A 19,598-nucleotide genomic window follows, 5' to 3' on the forward strand; every position below is an offset into this window, starting at 1 on the left:
CATTACCCTCACATCACTATATAAACAAAAATATTTTTACATCAAAGGTTAGCCGATTGTCTAAATAAAGGAAATATGATGGTATTTACTATTTAAGCAAAAGGCAAGTGCCGACTGAACTACAAGACAATAGCTATTATAAACAGATCTAAAAATGACCAAATCTCAATGACAAGCAATGCATTATGTGTAACTTAATTACGCTTTCGATCTGATCAATTGGTTTAAATAAGGTTTAAGAATTAACTTTATGTGGCTGCTTATTAGTTAATGATATCCTGCTGTTATTCATAGATCAACTTGGATTATAGTATGTACACAAAAAATAAATTAGGAAGTCTGCCATCATTTTCGGGGTCAATAAATATTTGTTCGTATGTTTCATCAGATCAAATAATTACCCTTAGTCACTGAAAATTAAATATATATCATTCAATTAATTACATTTAAATTTTATATTTATGATTTAATTATAAGCATCGGTGAACATAAAAATTTACCACGAAAACGATTATGACAATTCTTTTATCCTCGATAGACTCGCCGTCATATTATAAAGTAAAACAACAAAAATATTAGATCTTGAAAAGGAGATCTAAGATGGTAACCTTCGAATTTGCTTTCCGATTCCTTTTTTGGTTTTTCCATTTGTGTTCTAAGTTTTTGTCTTTTTTTGTTTCTATTCAAAGGAGTAGAATGCTTATACGTTTCTTTTTTTTTTTTTTTTTTTTTTTTTTGGTAACTATTCACATTTTATTACCAAAGTGTCATTGTACAGCTCAAAAGGAAGAAAAAAAAGTAACAGTCAAAGCTATAGACCACTAGTAGGACAGGCCCTACCTGGTATCCTTCTTCTCTTCTCCAGTACCCCTGAATACGTTTCTTTTACTTACGATATATATCCAAAGTGTCACTCTTATGTCAATTTCAAACATGCTGTTAATTACTAGTTATTCGGAAAATTAAATACTCTCCATATCCTTTTTGCATCAGGTTGTAAGTGGTTTCCTTCTTGTAATAATATTTTCTTCGTTTTCTTTTTTGGTTTTCCACCAAGCTAAGTGTTCGCTATTTGCTTTAGGCTCCTGACTAATATGAACGCGCATTGCTTAAAACTTATTAAGAAGGAAGCGATTCCGATCAAGATTTTAATTTTTCCATTCTTAATGCTTCGAACCTAAGACCTCTTATTATGGGTGGAGCGAACCTATTCATCCGTCACATCCCTTTGCAAGCAAGGGCAGATCTAGAAGGGTCGGTTACGGGCGGTTGATGTAAACCTAATAATTTTTTTCCACACTCGATATATATATATACACACACACCGTTGTAGCTTGTATGAACCAGAAACTTCAAATTCTGGATCAATATCTATTTGCTAGCCATTTTTTCTAAGGCTTAATTACAAAATAAATCAAATGATGTGAGAGAATTTTATAAATATTTATTATTTCTCTGTTAGATCTATACATGTGTAATGTGTATTAGACATCATCATTAATGTTAAACAGGTACTTATGCTTTTTAGTTGGGGCCCTTGGGGACCATTTTATCTTTTTATGTCCTTTTCTGCACATATATGGGACAGTACTTCAACTTGTAACAGATTCATCCTCTCTAAATAAGCCATCTTGCACCTATATATCATAGCTTATAAGACTAATAATAATGCATGCAAGACATAGGGTAATGGGAAATGCTATGCAATAATACAAGTAAACTCTAGACTGGTCCTTCCAAATATCTCCACTGTAGACACCTCTATTTGTCCCGTTATGGCATTTCCTTCCCAAGACTTCACGTTGTTCAATTCATTTGGACGCCTATCTCCACGTTGATACGTAAGTTGACATTCAAGAACTAGAGAAATCTCTCATGGTAACAGAGTTTGAGCCGAGATTTTTAGTTTATGGATTATACACTATAATTATTTTTATTTATTAAATTTTGGATAAATTATTCATGCATATCAATTGAATATTTTAACAAAATACGATGTTATTTAAAAATTTCTTGAGATTTCTTGAAACGTAGCTAAAAAAGCGGTTCCCTTTTTTTCTTTTTCTTTTTTTGATTCCCCTTTGATCCCTTTTGTTGGAGCTATTGCCATTAGTAAAAATATCAAACCCACGGTGCCCTCAAACCCACGACCCTGGGGTTCTCGGTGGGCGGCTTTGCCATCCCATCAGTAAAAATATCAAAAATCGATGCATTGTGATTCCACAAATTAAAATGTATAATTAACCCAATTAGACACTTCTTAATTTTTAGGTCTAACTAATTATACTAGTGATCATTTGGTCCCCAATTTATGCTCGTTTTTTTTTTTTTTTAACTTCATAATTTTTAGATTTCATTAATTCAATTAAAAAAAGGTGCAAAAAGCAAACTTGATTAGAAAATGCTTCGATCATTTGGTCCCCAGTTTTTGCTCATGTTTTTTCCTCTTTGCGACCAACCGCATGTCCGTGATAGATCAATTCTCAACAAGCAAAAGAAGCAGCACATAATTATCTAAAGGATTTAATTTATTGTCATACCAAATTCTGATACATATTGTCTGCTTTGGCCCACAAAATTTTACAAATTTGTCCCCTGGAATATATCATCATCAAGCCCAAAAGCGTGCGTACCATATGAACTTGTGAAATGCGTCATAAAGTTTCACTTTCTCTCTCATTCCAATGAGAGATTCGTCTAAAGTATCATAGACAACCCTTCTTCAGGAAGCCTGTCAGTCTTCTGTTTGACCCACCCTCGTCTGCCCGCTCCGTCTTAAATGTCCCGATTATATACGCTCAGTATAATAACTTTTTACATTAATAGTGAATTTTAACTTGTGGTAAGATGTTAACTATTATTTTTATCGTATTACTATTTAATGTTTATCAAGAAATTGACTTATAATTACCTAATAAGTGATCTGATAGTTTATAAAAAAATTGTACTGTCAATACATAGAAATTAAACTCTTAACCAAATATAAAGTTTTCTATGAGATAAGATAACCATTGGACAGTCGTACAACCATTTGAAGCGTTTGACTACGTCTCACGGTTTGTCATGCATGTATTGCAAGAAATCTTATCTTGTTTGACAAAATGCAGCATCATAATTATAACTTTTAGATTTTCCTCTTATAAATAAACCTTGATCATATATTAATACTAACACTATGATATTAGATATAACCTTATGAAGTATATATAATTATTCACTTAAAAATTGAAATAATTAGTGGAGGAAAGACTTATGTTCTCTCATTCATGTATTTACGTATTATACAAACTTTTAAGACTTTGATTTCTATATATTTATGATGTAAAAAGTAATAATTACACTGTCAGATTACCTAAAATATAACTATAACTAACTATTTCTGATAAGTGATTAATAATTCGAATAATAAGTTAGGTAATTAACCTGGTAAGACAAATTACATTAAAGTTCGTTAGTATTGTAAAATGTTATTATAGTTGTCAATATATAAAACTTAGTCTCATCTTGTAGATCAACGCGGATAGTTGAAGAAAATTTAAGAAATTAATAAAAGTATTATTGATTTTTTTTAAAAAAAATCAATAAATGTATAAAGGCAAAACAACATTTTGGTCAAGTGGGCATCCCATTTTTAAACCACACAAATTCATCTGTATGTAAATTATTACTACTACTAACTTATGATACGATTTAGACTTTAGGCGGCTGAATCATATATTAATAAATATATATATATATATATATATATATACACACAATCCTAGAAAGGGCATCTTCATGAAGAGTTTGTCATGTCTCATGAGAACAACCTAGTAAAAGTTATCCCACTTGACTATATATATCCAATTACCTTCTAGTGTTTTTTAATTAATCCTTATTAATCATCATAGCAGAATTGAGTTTACGGTTCGTTAAATAAAGTTTTTTTTTTCTAGGTGTTTTTAATTAATTAATTAGTACGTAGGTCCAAGTCTAAAAAGGCTATGACACCAAAAAAAAAGAAAAAGTCTTGAATTAGGTGGTGTAACAATGACGTTCTTGAGCACTGTCTTCACTTTATCTAAAATAATTGACTATTTGAAATTTTCATACATTTCTCTATAGCTTGTTTGGACTAAATGGGTAACATGAAGGAGAGAACATGGTTTCAGAGCGATGAATTCAAAATTTAAATTTTACAAATAGTAAACTATATACCGATTACTGGATAGTAATTAAGCTCCTATATAAATGCTTATACATTGAAGTGGCTTCCTTTTTTTATTAGCAACATTTGCAAGCTTCTAGAAGTTGATGTGGTTTTTCTTTTACACAATAATAAGATTTAATCCGATAGTAGGTTATTTTTTTTTTTTATTATATTAGCAAGAGTTTAAGTTCTACACACTAATAATATAATTTTTAATATATTTGTTTATAAAATAATTACAGATAAATTTCATGATAATAATTAACTGATTAACCGATAAATATGATAACTGACTTGATTATAACAGGTTTAATTACATTAACGATTTTTTTACAGTATTGGTAATTCAGTATACATAACATAAAAGTCTTTTACTAATTAATATCAATTATAATAAAATTACTTATAATTAATTTATAAATAATTTAAAATATTTTTATATCGTTCATACAAATAATTTTTGTCTCTGGTCAAACTAAACGCTGCACTTGGTTTTCTTGCGCATTTAGCAATCCCGCGGCGCTTCAGCAATCTTGCGTAGGACAATTTGAGACAATTGATTTGACACTTCTTCTTGATGGAAGAAATTTTCTTGTATTCTGGCTAAGGAAGATATCTATGAAATCAAAGGTGGGCCGAAAAATTAAGTACGTGTTTAGTCGAATTCAATAATATAAATTTAAATTTGATGGACCGTCCTCTTATTTTATGTTGATCTTGACCCGGGCTGGCTTCTTTAAAAACTCATTTCCACCATGCTCACGGCCCGACCCGACTGACTTGCAGAAGGTGGTGAAAATTTTGTCGTTCTCTGATCAAAGTCTTAGTTGGATGCATGATTTACTCCACAAGTAGAGATATTTGTATCGACAAATTCACTAAATAGGTGTAAAAGTTATATTTAATACACAGTTACTGATATTTAATATCGATTATTTTAAAATTTAAAACTCATAAAATTCGAATCTGACTGTTTCGATTTATAATCATTTCGTGGACGTTACGTTGAATTTCTAGATGATGGCTAAGGAACCATTGCCACTTGGCTTAAAGCACATGACAATTAATACATATGGACACCAAACTTTCGCCAAGCTTTACACACGACCTACACCTCATCCTATAAGCTAATTTTTTATGCATGTTTTAATTAATGAATAAGACCCCATCCACGTGCAACAGTATGCCACTTGTTCTTATATAATCATAAAAAATAGGGTGGGATTGGATCATCTCGTAAAAAAGGTAACTATCTTGGAGAAGCAAATTGTCATATATATCCATCCATCATGAATTCCTAATTGACCTAATTGGCTCTTAAAATATCTCTAATTATTCTTAGTGATATACTTTATAACATATAAATGTCTATCTATGACATATTCAAAAATAACAAGTTCTAATATTCCTTCCATCCCAAGTTAGTTGTCAGATTTGGCTTCTCGAGATCAGATAAATTTTCAAAGTTAAATTATATTATATAGCTTAATATTTTACAATTAAAATTTTAATATTTAAAAACTATATCAAAGTACTTAAAGTTGAAACTTTTTCTTATGATAATTTGATTAAAAAATACATGTTAAAAAATTGATCAAAATTTATATAGTTTGACGCTCCAGAAGCGAAATATAACAATTAAATTGAGACGGTGGGAGTAAAACTTTTAATATGACAGTGATTGTTCTTTCTTCCTTAAGTATTGTACAGCAGCAGATAGAGGCTCAGTCATGAGTTCGTGAGAACACAGTAGCCTAGCCAAATTTCTTTATTTATATATATAAACAAAAGAACTCATTAACTAAGGGATCGTTTGGTAAGTAGATAAAATTACCTTAGGATTATAATTTTGAAATTAATTTATTCCATCTTTTGGGACTACTTTATTCCATCTAGGAGATGAGATAAAATAATCTCAGGATTAATGGGATATCTCATCTTTAAGTTTGGGATGCACTTTATACTTTGTTTGATACAAGGTATAAATTTATCCCGAAATAAATATATAACTTCTACCAAATATGATACAAAATTAATCCCATAATTAATACTGGGATATCCCAACTAATACCGTGTACCAAACAACCCTTAAGTATAGAAATTAGATTCAAAATTCTATTATTAACACTTCCAAATTGCTGCCCTCGAATTCATAACGATAAAATTTTAATTTTTTATCCGTCTCAAACTTTGTACCTAATACTACTTCCCTTTTCCTCATCCGGTGCCCTCCTGCATATAAATAATCTAAGCTACTCCACAACTTTGAGACTCTCTTGACAACCCAAAAATACTAAAAGGTAAAAAGATGTCAAGCAACTCAAGCCCACTAGAGATAGACACTATTACATTTTTACATTCCAACTTCTTCTTCTTCCAAGATGATCAATCACCAACACCATGGAATAATGACCTTCTCTTCAATGATCCATTTCTTGATGATGATCAATATTCACCAATTATAGAATATGATCATCATCAAGAAGTACTTGTAGAATCCTCAAACACTACAACTACATCAAAAGCAAGTATTAGCCAAAATAGTCCTGATCAATATTCACCAAATATAGAATATGATCATCATGAAGAAGTTCTTGTAGAATCCTCAAACACTACAACTACATCAAAAGCAAGTAGTAGCCGAAATAGTCATGATCAAGAAGAAGTAACATCCCAAGAGAAACAAGAAGAAGAAGATCAAGAAAAACACTATATTGGGGTTAGAAAAAGGCCATGGGGTAAATATGCGTCCGAAATTAGGGATTCGACGAGAAATGGGATTAGGGTTTGGCTAGGAACATTCGATACTGCTGAAGAAGCTGCTTTAGCTTATGATCAAGCTGCATTATCAATGAGAGGTCCTTGGTCACTTCTCAATTTTCCAATTGAAAAAGTTAAACAATCACTTCAAAAAATTGAGTATACTTGTAAAGATGGATTATCTCCAGCTGCTGTTCTTAAAGCTACTCATAAAACAAGAAGAGTGAAGCATAAGAGAAGTAGTAGAAAGAAGAAGAAAAATTTAGAAAATGTTCTTGTGTTTGAGGACTTGGGAGTTGAGTTATTAGAAGAGCTTTTAATGAGTTCATCATAGTACTATATTAATAATTATTATCGAGTCGAAAATAATGGGTTTGATTTTCGTTAGAAACGGGTAATTAATTGTCTTTGATCATTCTCAATTAGTTTTTATTGCTGAGTTATTAATTACTCGCTATCTGGCCGGAAAAGATGATTCGAAAATTGATTCCGTCAGCAGGAAATAATAACAACACTGGATGGAAGACAATCAGGATCACACTATGTATGAGTTTGTAAAGTTGCTCTTTTTTATTTTCTTTATTTTTGAATTCTGGGTTTCTTGACGAATTTAGAGTTTAGTTTTAAGAAGAGCTTTTGATGACCTGTTATCTCAGAAATAATGTTTCGACTTGTTAGTTCGTACATATAAATTTGTCTTTTTTATTTAATTTTTTCATTTTCTGTGCTGTTATAAATAAACATAATGCTCACCAGGAGATTCCTCTCTTCTTCTTTTGGAAATTTCGATAGTTTAAAAAAAAATACTCCATCTTTTTATAAGGCATCTTTATTTTATAGGGGCATCAATTAATTCTGAATAATTTTTCAGTTTTGTCAACTTAAATATGAGGAGTCCTTTTTTGTTTGTTGTGGGGGGAGGGTTTATCTCTTCAATATAATCTATTATTTTAAAAGATGTAAATTCAACTGTGGAAAAAAATATAAATTAGAAAATTGATCATTTTTAAATATCAAATGTAGCTTAGACTTTATCTTCAGCCTTGATTTTGAGAGTACTTGTACTTCATTTGAAATTCATTTGGAGTATTATCAGACAAATCGAATATGCCATTTATATCTATGGTTGATTTGGCCTAGTCTTTTTTCCTTTTTAATTATCAGATATTTCATTGGCATAACGAATATTTTACTAGGCGCAAAGTTTTTTAGAAAGCGTTCTCGATACATATTAAGAGTAGTTATAAAATTTGTGATGTTAAATGTATCAAAACTGTTTTGTAGCTATAAGAGCATGCTATTAAAAATTAAATAAATTTTAAAATTATGTATATATATAAAGATGTTGGTTTAAATAGACTTAAAAAATAATGCGTACCACTAAGAAGGAAACTATTATTGTCCCTTTCCTTTTCAATACTGATTACCTTTCTAAGATTAGTTCTCACTAATTGTCACTCCCACAAAATCATGACGAAGAAGAGTAATAATTAAAGAATAAACCACCGTTACACGCCCAGTCTCTTTTGGCATACATATCAGCACTTGTACTATCTTAAAACTTATTATGTGGTGTTCGCTGGATAATAGTCTTTTTGGTAGTATGTGTGTATCTCGATTTTTTAATTAGGTTACATATTTGTTATCTCCCTCAACAAAGATAATCGGTAATTTTCACAAGACTTAGGCACATGAGGAAAAATCAACTTAATATTTTTATTCTCGCCCAGACATGTTGCTACATTTTTATAATTGTGTATATTATGAAGAATACAAAAAGTTCAAAATTAAATAAATTAAAAATAAAAAGATGTCAATTTTTTTCGGAAAAGACAGAAAAAATCTATAAATGACAAAAATGATCTTAGACAGAAAAAATCTATAAATGACAAAAATGATCTTTCATCCGTTTCAATTAATGTGACATTATTTTTTAATTAGTGTGTTCTAAATATAATTATACGTTTTTATATTTAAAAACAGTTTAACTTTAGAAAATTATATCATCCTTAATGAGAAGTTTTTTCCTTTGGTAAACTATTAAAAGTATTTATTTAACCAAGTTAAATATGTACATTTGTTGATGAGAAGCTTTACAACAATATAAATATTATAGCATGTACAAAATTTATAAATTTCCAAAAAAAAAAATTCATTATAACTTTCAACGAAGTCAAAGTATATATAAGAGTGTGTGTGTATATATGTATATATATATATATATATATAGAGAGAGAGAGAGAGAGAGAGAGAGAGAGAGTAATAAAAATTTAACAGCACTTACTTATTTTGGCTGATTTGATCCTTCCCATTTCAATTCTGATTCCCATTTGAGGTAAGATTAGCTGTCACTTGTCACATTGGGTAAAGTCATAAAATCTTGAATTTTATCATGAATATTATTATATTATATATCGAAAATGGCTTCCATCATGACTATGAAAATAATAATAATAATAAAAATTAAACGACCTTTACACGTAACAATCCCATCTGACCGTGCCTTTTCCCTCTCGCAAGGAGACCAACTTACATCAGTCCTGGGATATTTCATACTAATTAAGTAACCACTTGGGCCAAATAAAGTAATTTACATTCCTTTGTACATTCTGATTATTATTATTTTTTGGCAGAAAAAATAGAGTTCTTTGTTTAACTTATTCATTTGTCTCTAGCTAGAAATGTCGATCTTTTAAAAAAAAAATATTTTATAATTTCCTGATCAAGTCATTATTCTTCTTTGGGATTTTACCTTTGTTGCTCCCCTGATCATGAGGTGAAAGCTTGTCGGGAAAAAACAAGATCAATATCACCAATTTTGATTTTCAGAAAAAGAGTATCCAATTTTTTATGTTAACATGGTAATGATTAAAAATTATGGTGGAGTGGTAAATATTTTTCTATCTTTAATCAAAATTCTCAAATTTGAGCTATGTTAACGAAGTCGTTTTGATAGGGAGCATTTTATCCCAAAAATGAGATTTCTCATTGATTCAAATTAATCCGATCCCAAAGCGGATACCTAACACGACGTGGAAAAAAAAATTGAAGTTAAATCAAGCATCGAGTCTTTGATAACTTTGAAATATTTCAAATAAAGGGTATTGTCGATTCATGATTTGAAGTTTATGGATTCGTGATATCATTGAACCCACTGATTATTTGAGTTTTTGAGTTCGAATTTAATTCTTGTACATATTTAATAGATGTTTAACTCATATACCAAGTTTGCCAAAGCTATTTGGTTGGATCGAACCTGTAGCTTTTCCTCAATCTCAATAAAATTTCATTTTTTGTCTCTTCAATGCATAATTTTGGTATTTCTTGAAAATCGTCAATCTTCTTATTTAACATCAAAAGTACGCAAAACTATAAGAAAAACATCCTAGAGTACTCAAATTCAACCACCAAAACATAAAATTCATGCCTACAAATGCATGCACTGGGGAGAGCTATTATTCCCACTTATTATGTACTAAAATCCAACAACATTTATTGGTGATCGATCACACTGTTTTATACTATTTTATACTATTATTAAGTGTTAAGTGATCAGATTTTAATGTGTCAAGTTAATAGTAATATGCAAATTTAATTAAGAATAGTTTAGTCAAAATACATATTTTTTTCTAGGAGTTAGTATTTTCTTAAGTGGTGTGCCAAAGGCTAAGTGGACACTTTTTTGAACCAGAGGGAGTATTATTTGTATGGTCTACTAAGTATTTGTGCCTTAAAGATAAGTGGTAGTATGATAGAAATGAGCCTAGTCATATGACGAGTGCCTAAAGATTTGTAAAACTGAGTTGATTTACTTGGCGAGGAAAAAAAAAGCGGATTCAAAATTTAAATTTTATGGGTTAAATTTTAATTTTTTTAGATTGACATCATATTTTTAAAGTTATTGGTTCATATCTACTATTTATTATACAACTTTAGTAATTTTTTACTATAATGTTATGCTTCGAATCGAAAGTTATGGGCAGGGGCGGAGCTACCATTGCCCGAGGGGTGTTAAGCGACACCCCTGCTCCAGAAAATTACATTGTATAAATAGGTCCAAAATTTAATTTTATGAGTATATATATCAGTGTTGACACCTCTTGATACAAGCTGAAGGTTCAACTCAGTGGTTAAGAGGTTGCAAAAATTCCCTAAGGTCGTGAAAAACAAGTATATTGGGTGTTGGTCACACGCACAATTCTGTCTAGTTTAAGATCGCGATAATAGTAAAAAACAGTGTGATCGATCACCAATAAATATTGTTTGATGTATGATATTTCTCTGTTCTTAACTTGAGATTTCAAGTTTAAACCCTGTGAATTGAGAATTTTCTGATATAAACCGCTTTTCCCTTTAATACTACTAAGCAAGATGAAATTAGATTAGTCTAATCCATAGATTTTCAATAGCAGATGATTAAATCGTAAACATGAAGTGTGATGTCTTCCACACAATCTTGTTACCTGTCTTGTAGTCGTCTAGACATTACGTACTAAACTTTTAAATTTTTCTATACTTTAGAAGAGATAAGTTGGGCAGCAGATTCGATATGCTTGCTTAGTGTATTAAATTATAAATTCAGATGGAGGGTAGTGTAGTCTTTTCGATAATACTTTGCACTTGTGCTTGTAGAACTTTCCTTTTTCAATTAACAAAAGGATAGGTGAGTTGACGAAAATGTCAAAATCCTTTCCTAGTAATTCCTTGCGTGTCCTTCCTGCCCTAAACCCCTGCCCATCTGACCTAATTTACTTTCAATCTAGGCCGTTCATTTGTATCAATCCAACGGAGTAAATCTGTCATATATAATGTCCTTTTCGCACTCTCCAACTTTGGTGTCTTCTTCTCTTCTAGACAAGAGAAATTTGTCTGGCAATTGACAAGTTCAATCTTTGGGTTATCTTCATAATTCTTAATTTCGATTGATTGGTGTGTTAAATGTAATGGTGAAACTCCTTTTTTAGCTCTAACCTTGTGGGTTTATTTAACCATTAGACAGAGAGAGGGACAAACGAAATCCCATACATCTGATACAAAATAATTTCATAGCTGTTGTGAGCTAAATCTGAAGGCGTGACTCGAATAGATAACCATAAAGAAATATATCATCGTATATATATTTCTAATTTCATGAAATAAATTGGTCTCTTATAGAGGAGTTTTACTATTTCCTTTGGTGTATAAGAATTGACAACCAGAAGTCTCCTAAAAACTTTACTTACTATTTCCTTTGGTATGAATCTCTCCTCTAATCAAATGATTCAATTTATCAAATTTGTATAAATTTGTGAATAATATGAATAAAAGTCATTTAAAGAACTTCTATCGATACAAAGCATTCTCCAGAGCATTGTCACACACTATTGAGAAGTCATTTGTTCGCGATCCAAAAAGAATGTTATAAGTGGACAACAAATTAATGTGCATATTTCATTTTTATCTTTTATTCATTTTGTCATTGGCAAAGATATTGATAAACGTGTGATAAGCCGCCAAGGGGATTCCCCTGTTCAAGATAATAATTGCACAACTGTTGAAGTTGATGACGAGCTTTTTGATAAGAATAAAATATCACTAATGTTTAAATGTTTAAGATTTTAATTAGAGATAAAATATTGCGCCCACTAACGCTTGCCCAGGAGTTGTTAAATTTTGGATTCTCTGCAGTCTTTACTTGTAATTGCTCAAGATTATGGTGAAAATATTATGTCTTTTAAACGTTAATTGACGTGAAGAAAATTGCTCTGTGAAAATTTTGGACGGTGAGTTTGAATATCTAATAGTGTGTTGATTCGGGGGCAAGAATACAGTTACGCTTCTCATACTTGATCAAACTTAATATAGAGATACCACACTCATGTGGAGCTTGCTCTGGCTATAGTTATGCAGGTCGGTTTCTGGATCAATAGACCAATTCAAAGGTGCATTTATCAACGATGATCAAAATGGAGAAGGTTTATGTCTGGACTTGTGTTTCATACATAGATCTATCTGCTATTCATACGCACAATGAAGAACAAAGTTTTCTTCATTGGAACTATCTACATTTTCATGAGCGTTGAATTTTCTTGATTTTTGCCGCTTGTGTTAGAATCATTTGTTAGAAATATCCATGTGTTAGAACTAAATAGGCTTGTGAGCAGCCTTGCAAATGAGTGTGCAGATGTTCCTTCTATAGATAAGGTTGAGTAGGATCATATCAGCTCTAAAGTATTGGTTGTTCTTCTGACATATCACCTATTTCAGTTTGATATTTAACATTTAATCTATCCATTGCGTTAATCAGATTTTAGGAGCACAGGTTATGCTACGCGAGCAACTTCCTGGAACAACAGACAGTTTCTTTCTGATCTTTGGAACACCTGATGAAACACAGGCAACTCAGAGCAACCTTCATGCACTCATACTTATGTTCTTTTGTATCTGCTTTAGGTACGTTAAATAGTACCGATATCATCAAATAATTTGCTATTTTAGTGGTTTTCCTATTCGTTTTATCATTGGGTGGTTCCTTTTTTCAGAGCTACTGTCAACATTCATAGTAGTACAGGAAGCAAAAATTTTGAATTGGAAGGGAAAACAAACTGTCAACATTCATAGTAGTACAGGAAGCAAAAATTTTGAATTGGAAGGGAAAACAAACACAGTAAAGGGAAAAAGTGTAGATAAAATAGTGTGGTACTTATTATTATTTGGCTATGTTAACAAGGTTGGAAATTCGATTCTACAACTTTTTCCTTTTCATTTTTGAAAATTTGATTTCTACTGAGAGAACAATTGTAGCAGGTCTTTTTTAAACGCATAATGATGTTGCTATGCCTTTTAATGTTAGTGTTACAATGTGTAACTTTTGTCTAATTTTACTGTGTTGTTATTTTTTTTGTTTCTAAACACATCCTGGTCAGATGAAAGATGTTCATGCCACAACAAAGTCACTTCGACACAGTTTAACTGAAATAGACTTGGTGTTTTAAAAGTTTTGCAGCCAAAAGGATAGATATAAGACATTGTAAGTAGAATCTTGAGCCAATCTTCTTTACTCGATTCTAATAGCTCGTGGACAAAAACGTGGCTAGAGATGATATAATTGTCAATGCTACAGTCAAGTTACATTGTAGCATTAGCTACGTAAAACGACCACATTAATGTGTAGTTGCCAAGAAAATGCAAATTATTTATATGACTGCCGCTGGTTTTTCATGTCTTATTACCATTCAACTTTCATTTGCAACTCAGGGGACTCATTATGTGCTTTTAACCCAACCAAAAGGAAAAGAGTTGGTTGATGTCACTTTGCTATTGTTGTTGGATACGACTGGATCCACTTTGCTGTTGTTTTTTGGATAAAATGTATTGTCTGACAACCATTTGACACCCGTGAGTGAATATTTTGCTCCAACGAATTTAAGACGTTGTCTTTATCTGTTTTAATAGTAACTTACATGCATCTATTTTTAATATTTGTAATTTCATAATATCAAAGTAAAGTTGATCAAACAAATAAAAATTTCAACTTTCCCAGTGTCAGCACGGGCCATCTTCACCTAGTGTTATAACAAAATCTTTTTTTTTTGGGTTATAAATATTTAGAGGTTAGCGATTATTTCCTTATTTTCAAATAAGTGCTTGCTTTATAATTTATCCCTTATTTCAACTTCAAGATTGAAGTTCCAAAAATAAATTTATTTGAGAGTATTTCAAGTCTACACACACAAAACTTCAACTTCTTTTTCGAGTAAAATTCATACAAACACAATTGATCTGCTTCTAAATACTCTTTTTAAACTACAACTTCAATTTTAAATGCTTTTTTTTCCAAGCTTCAATCAAATTACCTCCATACGCCTACGTACTAGGCTGACGATTTTGGCCTATATTTGGGTGATTTACAAAAATGGATTTAAAGGTGAATGATCTTGAACTTTTGACCGTGCTTGTTTTATAGAAAATTTCAAATTTAATAAATTTGACTTTTGATCTTGAACGTTTATATATGAAGCAAGCAGAGGTCAAAATTTGAGGATCATTTATTTCCAAGATAATTGGACCCAACAAAAAAAGATAATTGGATATAATTTCCACCCTATATTTTGGCCTTGCACCTGGTCCACATCTTGCGTACACAAGAAACCTACCAAGTACCAACCAAATACCAGCCACTTTCAATTTTGACTTGCTTAATCTGACATATGGTTTCATAACATGGACTGAAACCATTTGCAGAATTACACCATATGTTCAATGGTGACATTTTCTTTAAGAAATTGAATATCCCACGAATCCAATATTAGCAACTATTTTAATTTAATAGTTTACTAGGAGTATATACATATATGAATTTAAAATTTATATTTGATGAATTCAATAAATTCATTAATTGCACTTTTGGAATTGCAGGTTCACACCTTAGTGTTTGTATTAATCTCTTGATGATTTTTCACATACATATTTATATAAAAGAATTGGATTCAGTTGACTCGTTGGAATTACTTTGCATCCGCTTTTGTTGATACTTCTTCTAAAGATTTTTCAGTTGTATATTTTTAGTAGTCTCAGCTAATTGTATAATTTTTGAAATATGCTAATTATTGATTTTTTTTCTGAAAATGAATACATTAATTACGCAGTGTTCAAAAAAGGTTTCCTGAGATTTTAATTATTTTGAAATTAAAAGTAGAGTTTCCAGAAATTAACTACAAATGAAGATATTTATGCAAAGGGTTGCCTAGAAGTAAGTTGAAATTTTCTTAGTAAAGTTATGAATTTAGGGCATGGATACTTGAGTGGTTAATTCTTTTAATATACTTTTCAGTCTTCCTTGACTTGAACTTGAATTCCAGATTGGTGACTTTCAACTCTGTGAAATCTAACAGGCATAGTCAAAATCAGAACTTAAAGCTACATTGCACATAATTCATCTAAGTATGTTATTTATTTTAATATAGTATTTTGGAATTTTATCATGTTAAATGTGAGTGAGATTGATGGTACATTTATTTTAATAGTATTTTGGAATTTTATGACGTATACGTTGTCTCTAGACACAGGGACAAGTACTATCAAAATAATGCCCAAGTACAATCAAAATAATGCCCCTTTTTTGAAATAAAATTTACATATTTGAAAATTACGTAAAGAGCAGTATAAGTCAGAATAATTGATAATTTAAAACACGTCGAAATTCTCGAATTGGTACCACGGCCCCCCACCCCCCCCCCCCGCGCGCGCGCGCGCGCTCGTTACTCGCCTTGGGACTTGACTAATCTGAATTCGCATGTATTGAAAAATCCTACTTTTAGATTAAAATGTTCCCTACCAAATACAATTCCATTTCATAACTCGATCCCCATAAGATTACTTATATTGACTCAAGGGCGGTGCCAGATGGATGTAAGGGGGTTTATCTGAACCTCCTTCATTGAGAAATTACACTATATATGTAAGATTAAAATTATTTTTATGTATATATAGTAAATGTTGAATCCGCTCCGCTTCTTGATGTTTTGTTTCTTTATAGTTTGAATCCCCTTACTGAAAATCCTGACTCAGCCAATACTCATTGTATCAAATTAATGGCATGATACTTGTATTTTGTTGCAAACTGATTTTGGGTCACTATGAAAGTGCTATACAATTGTGTTATGAAAAAACATATTATTTTAATGTTGTTTAGAAATTTTGATTGATATATGTCTTATATATTCCACAAATTGAGTGGTCTCTATCGCTCTATAGCTTTTACTTTTTCTATATACATAATGTTTTTGCAGGCTTGGTGCATGATATAATTGATGGCTCTTTCCCTGTATATCCACACACAATATGTTCTTTTATGTCTCACCTGTATTGTTGCTAAGTAATCCTGTTTTTGCTGTTATATTTTGGTTCGGAAATACATTTAGTTAAGAATTTAATTGAATTTAACTAATCTAAAAATTTACTGAACTTTGATTTTTACTAATCTGAAAATTTAAATGGTTAGAAAAAATACTTTGGCGTATATTAAAGGAATTTTTACATATCTGGCCGCTCGGTCAAAAATAATTGCAACCATTAGCTAATATACAAAAGTATATGTTAACTATATATTAAATTTGTATAATGTTTGTATATTATAGTTAATATGCAAAAAATATACATTTACTAGCTTGTTTTGTGGGAGGCTAAATAGTGTAAAAATCCCTATATTGAAGTGTAATTAACAAGCCTATGACATGATGGCTTGATTCTTTTCATAGTACAAACACGTGAAAATTTTAAGTAAATAATGGAGAATGTTTTTTATACAACCCTACGTACCAAGGGACTACGGATAGTAGAATAAGCAAAGTATTAGATAATTTTTTTCACCAAGGCTAGAATTAGATGGGAAGAAATCCCCCTTGGTGTTTTGATCTCTGCTAAGATTATCATAATTCTTAACCCATTTTATTGACCCGTAGGCCACACACCCTTGGTTGCTAAAATAAGTTGAAGTGTTGAGCTAAGTGGGAGCCTCAAGTTAAAGGAGGCGAAAGTGACTTTCTAATTCTTCAAGGGGTCATTTTGTTTATAAATAAGTATATCAGGATTGTAATGTGACAATTATAATACAAAAACTAAATAATAACTAGATTATTTGGTGGATATACATTTTTGGTAGATGTTTGGTTTCCGCGTTAATTTTTGTAAAAGATAAACTTTTCTTTTTCAATTTTAACCCTAACCTTTCTAAAGAACACGGGGGAAGAGGTTTAGAAAAAGAAAAATCTATCATTTGATTATTTTATCTTAAGATAAACTATTCGGGATTGTTATCCCACATTGAATGTGACCTCAGAATAATCCCAAAGTCCAAAATAATGGTATAACTATACCGGAATTGCGTATACCAAAAATAAAAATATAACCAAACACAAATTAAATAATCTCGCATTTTATTAAGGGATTATTACCACTGATATGAACCAAAAGCACTACCATCTAAACATATGTGACAACAAACACGTCACAATTCATAACAGTTAAAAGTTAAACGACAATGACTTTTGAATTTCTTAATAGACTGTGGATCATCTGAAGATACTGATGTTGGTAATAGGGTTTTTATTTCTGATAAATCATCTTCAAAGTATTTTATCAACCTCACAAGATATATCACATTCTGGGATTTCTCTTTACAGCAGCAGTATATTATAATTGGATGGAGAGAAACCTTAGAAGATTTCAGTAGCTTCACAGAGGCAAAGAGGATAGACCAAGAGATATAGTACTGCAACTTCATATTGCAGGTCAAAAGCAACCCAAATGGAGCAAAATGTTAGAAGCAATTAACAGTTTTCCTTGCTAGCTAGTTGATTAGAATTAACTTATGAGCTAGTGATACTGAAATGTCTGTAATAGATTATCCTGAGATCCTGCCTCTATAGTCCAACAGAGCAGGTTGTGTGCAAAACTCCACTTTGGTTAATGAAAAATTTTCCTTTGACCAAACAAAAAAAAAAAAATTCACAAGATATTTTAGTTGATACCCCTTCAAATTCAATTACAAACTCTGATGATTCACCCCTTTATCAAACTGCTAGAATTTTCACTCAACAATCCACTTATAAATTCCCAATCAGCCAAACAGGAAGACATTAGATTCGCCTTTATTTTTACCCTTCTTTACCAAAATTTTGATATGACTGAAGCAAATTTCTCTATTTCCACTCAAAAAAATGTTCTTCTTGGTAATTTCTCTCCCAAAAATGTTTCTGTGAAAGAATTTTCGGTAAACGTTACCTCGAAAGACCTTGTAATCATATTCTATCCTAAAAGCTATTCATTTGCCTATATAAATGCTTTGGAAATCGTCTCTGTACCTGATGTCTTTATAACCGATGATGCCTCGACAATTAGTCCAGCTGGCACGTTCAGTGGTATGTATGCACAGACTCTCGAAACGGTTGTTAGGGTAAACGGGTTACGAGTTAAAATAATTAGGGTTGGGAGCTTATGTGGAGCCTACGTAGATCTGACGTGGCTATTTTTTTGTGTTGGGAGCAAATTTATGAAGTATCCTAACGGGGAGGGCAAATTTGATCCCAAACTTTGATGGAGGGCAAATTTAAACTATAAACCATAATTGGAGGGTAAATTTGACCCTTTTACCATTAATTTATAGTGCTAGAATATAGCCCCAAAATGAAATTGATATACCATAATGTAACTGTTCATAAACGTACATTTCTACAACCTGAATTTTGCACATTATGTCTGATTTGGAGAAAAAGAGGAAGTGACAGGAAGATGAGGCAAATTAATAGAAGGTTAAGGTTAATTGATTAATATAAAGTTCTATTCTAGGAAATATAGAATCTTTAATCATTTCCATCTATATTGCTGGACCTCCAAAAATGTTGTCATACCCATATCTGATCCTCCATAAATGCATATATAGCTTTTGAAAGAAGCGTCTTAATTTTATTTTCTTCACTTACATTTTACACTTCAACTCAGTGTAAAGAGGCTCCGACACGCACCTGACACTATTTATAAAGAATCCGGCAAAATATACAGATTTTAATATATTACTGAATAAAAGGGAAATATGTATGCTAAATCGAAAGAGGAAAAAAAGAACCACGAACAAGGAGGAAATATTAAAGAAGTGGATAAAACTTACAAA

At 31.1% G+C, this 19,598-nt stretch overlaps 1 protein-coding gene across 1 annotated transcript; it reads left to right on the forward strand.

Annotated features, from left to right (window-relative positions):
• Positions 1-6,383: 6,383 nt before the first annotated feature.
• Positions 6,384-7,659, forward strand: LOC132068514 (ethylene-response factor C3-like). The gene has a single exon (XM_059462127.1). It carries the CDS (start codon positions 6,498-6,500, stop codon positions 7,281-7,283), a length of 786 nt encoding a protein of 261 aa, XP_059318110.1. The 5' UTR covers positions 6,384-6,497; the 3' UTR covers positions 7,284-7,659.
• The last annotated feature ends 11,939 nt before the right edge of the window (positions 7,660-19,598 follow it).

The sequence above is a fragment of the Lycium ferocissimum genome, chromosome 8, assembly GCF_029784015.1.
Source record: "Lycium ferocissimum isolate CSIRO_LF1 chromosome 8, AGI_CSIRO_Lferr_CH_V1, whole genome shotgun sequence".
NCBI lineage: Eukaryota > Viridiplantae > Streptophyta > Magnoliopsida > Solanales > Solanaceae > Lycium > Lycium ferocissimum.

Coding starts and splice junctions, on each gene's coding strand:
- LOC132068514 (XM_059462127.1), top strand. CDS start 6,498: ATGTCAAGCAACTCAAGCCCACTAGAGATAGACACTATTACATTTTTA.